This window comes from Syngnathus acus, chromosome 3, assembly GCF_901709675.1.
Source record: "Syngnathus acus chromosome 3, fSynAcu1.2, whole genome shotgun sequence".
Classification (NCBI taxonomy): domain Eukaryota; kingdom Metazoa; phylum Chordata; class Actinopteri; order Syngnathiformes; family Syngnathidae; genus Syngnathus; species Syngnathus acus.
Genome location: NC_051089.1, coordinates 9,630,377 through 9,636,852, shown reverse-complemented (window position 1 = coordinate 9,636,852; position 6,476 = coordinate 9,630,377). Strand labels below are relative to the sequence as shown.

General features: G+C 40.1%; 1 protein-coding gene across 8 annotated transcripts in view; it reads right to left on the bottom strand.

Moving 5' to 3' along the window:
- Positions 1-3,959: 3,959 nt before the first annotated feature.
- The window catches only part of tcf12 (transcription factor 12), a 46,670-nt gene continuing 44,153 nt past the window's right edge, over positions 3,960-6,476 (bottom strand). For 7 of the 8 annotated variants that reach the window (XM_037247201.1, XM_037247203.1, XM_037247202.1 and 4 more), the window contains 5 exons: positions 6,264-6,372; positions 6,032-6,176; positions 5,678-5,907; positions 5,422-5,575; positions 3,960-4,396 (listed from right to left, as the gene is read on the bottom strand). In XM_037247201.1, coding sequence (XP_037103096.1) covers positions 5,433-5,575; positions 5,678-5,907; positions 6,032-6,176; positions 6,264-6,372 — 627 coding nt within the window. In that variant the 3' untranslated portion in view covers positions 3,960-4,396; positions 5,422-5,432. Of the gene's footprint in view, positions 4,397-5,242; positions 5,337-5,421; positions 5,576-5,677; positions 5,908-6,031; positions 6,177-6,263; positions 6,373-6,476 lie in introns of all 8 variants that reach the window. The other variant, XR_005097501.1, reaches the window with a different exon arrangement.

Below are 6,476 nucleotides of genomic sequence, written 5' to 3'. Positions count from 1 at the left end.
TTGTGGAGCAAAATGTAACTTGATGAATGTAATGGAATTTCAAGATTGCACACAGATGATACAAAGCGATTAATAACACTGTATAAATAAAAAAATATAGATATATTTATTTTATTTTTGTAACAGTTATCTACTAATCATCGTCACCATGACCATCATTAATCACTAGTCTATGAGTATAACTCAAATATGCTGGCAATACAAGTAAAAAGAATACACAAATAAAAATAATATTTACATTATTTATTTATTTAATTATGATTTATAGTTATTATTTCTACTTTGAAAACCAAAATCTAGTTTTTAATACTCTAATTTGAAGCACTAACTCTTGTTTAAAACTCTAATTTGAAACCCTAATCCTCGACTTTAAAACCCTACTTTGAAACCCTGTTTGGAACCGATTGGCGTTTTCCCGCCTGTAAATACACAATGGGAGTGATGTGCTTTGAATGCTCCCCCCAGTCGTTGGATGCAGGGCCACTGTCTATTTGGCCCCACCCTCTCTCTGCGCACCCCTTCTGCGTGAGCGAGTTTGTATTGGTTTCAATGAAAGTTTCTTGGTCCAGAGAAAAGTTTTTGGGTCAGTGTGTGTGGGGGGGAGGTCTGTGTGTGCGTGCGTGTCTGATTCCCATCTGGGTTTTTGGGCGTGTCAGGTTTTTTGGGGGAAGCCCAGGACTAAGCATTGGAATGTTTTTTATTTTTGGATGGATGGATGGATGGATGGATGGATGGATGGATGCATGGATGGATGGATGGATGGATGGATGGATGGATGGATGGATGGATGGACTTCGAGGGCTTTTTGGCCCAGCGGTTGCAACAGGAAGACGGCTTGCACACACGGTGGTCTTGCACATCCGGTCCAACACTTTTACATGCTCTCCCAGAAGAAGTTTTGAAAAGTGACGGCACTGATTAACGTGGCCCTCGCGTGGAGCCTCGGATAGCGGATGTGGTCTCGCAGACCTCGGAGAACACGAGGGGCGCTCACATCTGGAAAGTCGTCATTCCGCGCAGATGCGCCAGCGATTCGTGATTTACGACGCTGGCGGCGGGCGCACTTCCAGGTTTTGGGGAGCGGCATTTTCATCAGCCTTTCGGGATGCATCCATCTCCGTCCGTCACATGCCATACTGGAGTGACAGGTTGCACACGGAAGCTTGACAATTTACACAATGCCACAAGATGAAAAGCAAAATAAAACCTTGGGATAAAACAACAAAGTAAAGACTGATGATTTATTTCAGATTTTTGGTTCTTGTGTGGGAGTTTGGCTAAGAGTGACTTCTTTTCTTGTGAAATTTGTGTGCGCGTGTGTGTGTGAGGGAGAGATTTCTGAGGGTTTTTTTTATGAGGCTTTTGGTTGAAATATGACTTTTTGTGAAAGAGAGAGATTTTCGAGTTTTTTTTAATGACGTTTTTGGTAGAAATATGACTGTTTTTGTGAAACTTCTCAGGTTTTCATATTAAGCCTTAATAATTGGCAAAATGAGAGAATACTACCTCTCGTATGTCAAAAACCTCTAAACACGCATCAATAATATCCTGTTCATTTCCAATTGTTCCTTTTGGCTCATATCCACATTTAGACAATTGAACACTAAATATTAAAAAATATTATTATTTTGAACAGTTATACTTTAATAAAATAAGTTTCTAGAATTGAACATTTTGTTGTTGTTGTGTTGTTTTTACTAGATTATACAGTTTATTCATTTTTGATGAGCAATAGTAGTACATATAAATGAAATAAACAGCCAAACAACTCAAGTTTATAAAAGATGGCACATTTATTGTAACATAAATGTTATATACATCACGTTTTTCTGTTGAAAAAAGACAGAAAACTGTCATTCTCATTGCCGCATTTTTGAGATGTGCACTGACAACATGTTTGAAGTTTTGACACAAATGTCAACCACGAGAGACTTGCAAATGGACGCTGACATTTCCGGTAAGAATGAAACAGGTTATGGTTAAGTAACCGTGTACATTTTACTACCTAATATAGTAAAATAAAGTAAGAAACTTTTTACTCAAAACTTTGCTTTCAAAAATCTAGAAAGAGTAATATTTAGAATTCAAGAAATATTCTTAAAGTATTATTGTATAAAAGACTAACTACAGTGAAAAATAAGCCAAACGTTTTTTTTTAACCGCTTTCCTTTTGATTTTCCTTTTTCTATATTACACAAGGGAAAAGCATGTGGAAATACAGCAACTTGGCAGAGAAATACGAAGAGGAACATATGATATGAAGGAAATGGAGCAGGAAGTCACATGGATCGTTAGCGCTAACGTTATGAATACACGCATGAATACTGTCATGAGCAACAAGGCCACATACCGACCGAGAAAACACCCCACACACGCAAAAGACAAACTAAAACTGCTCAATGATCGATTCCGAATGTAAACTTTTACTTTGAGTCTAATGGAAGTCCCTTTTTTTTTTTTGCACTAAAGTCTCAGGAGACAATATACAGACAACTAAATGGAATATAAAGCAGGGACCAAAGACTTAAAAAACATGCACACCAAAACTTAAATAAAGCCATAGCCAAAGAGAAATCTACTCATTTGTTCATTGTTGTGCTACAATTCAACAAAATTACATTTTTTCAAATATATGTTCAGCAAAATGTGAAATATCAAGTCGGGCTTATTTTATTAGGATTGAGCACAATATAACGGAAAGCTGAAAGAAATGACGACACAAAAGTATACCTTCTTTTTTGTATTGAGAAACAAAAGCATAATGCAATCAGTCCAGGAAAAAAAAAGTGGTCGTCGTTATTTGTTTTAAAGCAATATGACAAATTGAAAACAGAACGTTAAGTGTCAAACTACATGTAACAATACTCTGGCTAAAGGAATTTCCTTTAGTTAAGACACTACAAATAGGCAGGGAATGCAAAGATTTGTTGTGTTTATTGTACTCTTAGCATTTTAAACCTATTACAATGTCAAATAAAATGTTCGAGTCAAACTTGAGTTTGTTTTGTATTCAATGAACAAAACATGACTGATACGAAATGAACACAAACGTTTGCTAAGTACATGCACTTAATGGGAGAATAAAGAAATCAACATAACTATAAATAGATTTTTGTTTCGGGGGGGGGGGGGCAGTTAGTGTTTTTTTTTTTTTTCAAATATGCGTTTCAAACGGCCAATAAATTGCTGGCTGTGTTCGGAATCGTCCCTTTTCCTTCATTCCCAACTGCCTAATCATCATATAGTGGTGCTTTGACATACGTTTGACTTGTGATTTTGTTTCGTTTTTTAGAACGAGGCACTCACTGTTTAGCCGTCTTTTTGTATCTCAAGCCTCCACTGTAAAGGGATTTTTATTTGTATGCCTAAAAGCATAGTTGCTCATGTCGTATTTGAAAGTTTTCAGAAAACAAACAAACAATGAAAACAAACAAAAAACAAATACATTGGTACATTTGAAAGATTTTGGAAAACAAAGTTATGAATGACTCAGGCAATGATGCAACTAGGCTAACAATAAAGTGAACTAACGAGTACACTTTTAACATTCAAATGAAAAATTGTTTTGAACCCTACTCGGGTGCGCAAATGTTGGCTACCGGATCAACAGATGTCAACTGGTGGAACCTCCGCAATAAATATTGAACAAATAAATAAATTATAATAAGAATGTGGAATTTACGGTCAATTTTACAAAATTAATACAAAATAAAGCAATTTATCTCCATTTAATGACACTAAATTGGAAACGCAAAGATTGGATTTGAAATCTCAAGTCCTGGAACTTTTCTGACAGTTCTTTTGAAGCTGCACTGTGGGATACATTAAGAGCATTAAACGGGGGAGAATTTATGCTCACTAGATATTCGGAAAGCACTACAAATAAAGAGCATTAAATAGTGCATAAGGAGTGATTTCGAACACAGCCAATCTCACTTTTTCCCTCATTTCATCTCTTGGCTTTTGTTTGTAACGACACAGGCAAACTATGGGTTAAACTGAAAACTGTATACATTTTCCCTTAAGACATACACTTTGAGCTCATGGGCGCAATAAATAGAAGGAGAACAAAAATAAAAGTTGCTGTTACAATGCATTCGTCAATTCAGTTTAGGCACGAGGCAACCTCCACATAGAGTCGGAGGAGATTGCGAAGTCTGATTGTTCAGAAGCGACACGCTTCTTGCAGATCTGCGTGATATGTGCTCGAGATTCTTCTTGCTTTTTGGGGGAGAAATTTGCGGACGGAGTACCGTGCGGGCTCCTTGTCAGTCTCTGTACTGGATTGCGTTAGTCGTGTGATTTTGGCTTCTGGTGGTCTATTCTCCTCTGCAAGGTGGCGAGAAGTCAGAGGAGTGGCCATCTCAGAGGGGACAAAATGTTCCGCGAGTTTGATCTGTCACAGACAAGATAAATTGGATCATCAGAGGAGACGCTATGACGTCATAGAAAATGTCAAACACATTTGTAGTTGATGCAGAAAGTGAACACACATACTGCTTCAATGCTTTGACCATAGTGCCTCGGACTGGGAGAACCGGCGAAGAAAGAAAATACTGGTGGTACTGTCATGTTTAAAAGGAAAAAAAATAGTAAAATCTGTTGACCAGTGTAATTAGACGGACAGAAAGACAGAGGTAGAGACAGAGAGGGGATTGACAGTGAGATAAAGATTTTGAGATACTGATAAGGAGAACATGATAAGAGGCAGACCAAAACCAGACACAAAGCTAAAGAGATCGAATTGGAGCGCTAGAGCCACAGAGTGAAAGAGATGAAGAAAAAAAAGAGACAGCGAGAGAGATACTTACAACGATTCTGTAGATAGATAGATACTGCACAGAGAGTTATAGAGCGATAAAAATAGAGAGAGAGAGGCAAACAAAGAGCTGGAGGGCTATGCCAGTACTGTAGATACTGTACATACTGATAGAGATAGCTAGAGAAATATATATACAGGTATAGAAAGCTACAGAGATAGACACTGTCGATAGATTTACAACTAGTCCTAGCTAGCTAGCTACGTAAGGAAATCAGATCACTGCAGTCAATTTTGCGCACATTCACAAAAAACAGGTGTGTTCACTTTCTCTATCCACTGCGATGTGCACTGTCGTGATTCCTCGCGCGCCACCTCTCGAGATGTTCAATCAGACCCTCAATCAAAAAAAGAAATGAATTGGCAAGCAGTTGAATTGTTGATTCATTTGGTGATTCATCAAATAGAGTGGCCCAACGTTACCTAGTCCTACTGTAGCTTGTCCAATGTGAAGGGCCTCTGTTATGTTTTGCTGCCATTTTATATAACATGACACACACTAAGTTTGGCTTTTGGACTGTTGGTGAAAAAGATGAGAGAAGGACCTTTACATTTTGTCAGCACATCATGAAAAGATGGCTTGGCTGCACAGTGAGGTGTACCTGTCTGGGCCTCAGAGGTGGCCGATGGGGTTGGATGTGTCAGTCAAGCTCGGGTGGACCCCCGTGTGACCTTGTTGGCCGTCACCGGAACCGCCCGACACTTTTTCCTCCTCTCTTCTCTTTAGGCAGGCCGCTTTAGGGTTAAGATTCCGCTCTGTAGGGCCGGACGGACAAAATCATATGAAGTTATGATAGAAGTCAGAAATATAGCTTCATTGTTACACAATAAAAAAAGCAACAGGCTTTGAACACACACCTCTAACTTGCTGCTCCAAACTGAGGATGACTGCCACGGCCTGGTGGAGGATGAGCAGTTTGGTTTGAGGCTTCTCGCTCTTCAGGTGTAGCTGGCACATGCGACCCAGCTCCTTGAAGGCCTCGTTGATGTCCCGCACCCGCAATCGTTCCCGGGCGTTGTTGGCCATCCTCCGCTCTCGCTCACGCTCCGCTTTCTGTTCCGGATTCAGGTCTTCGTCCTCGGTCAGACTGCGTGGGTACAAGAAAACACTTTTGCAATATTTACTGATGTTTAACATATTTTGATTCATTTCTGTTCTGTTGTCTTCACAAAACCAAGAAAAAGCACCACATGAAATACTGACGCCTGTACCTTGTGCGCGTGCCACCGCGCGGTGTTTTCAAGCTGTCGCTTTCATCATCCGACTTGTCATCGCCCGAGAGGGAATCGTTCATGTCATCCTTGTCTTGCCTCTCTACCTTCAGCGCCAAAGTGGTAGCTACCTGACTGGCCAAGCCTGGAGGAGGCGAGAAAAAGCCAAGTTAAGGTAAGCTGGCTATCAGCCATAAAATGGGTCAAGAAGAAGCGCGGGGGAGCGTCAGACCTCGGAATGCTTCCACTTGATGGTTGAGTTCTGTGCTGGACGTGGAGCCGGTGCTTGGCAGGCCTCCGTGGCTGTTCAGACTAGCGGTGTCGTCAGCATGGGAAGAACCCTGCGACAAAAACAGGAGGTGCATTGTCAAGACGGGAAGTTGACATCCTTTGCAAATGAAACAACAGCAAGACCAAGCAGCAAGAAAGAAACAGCGAGATCGTG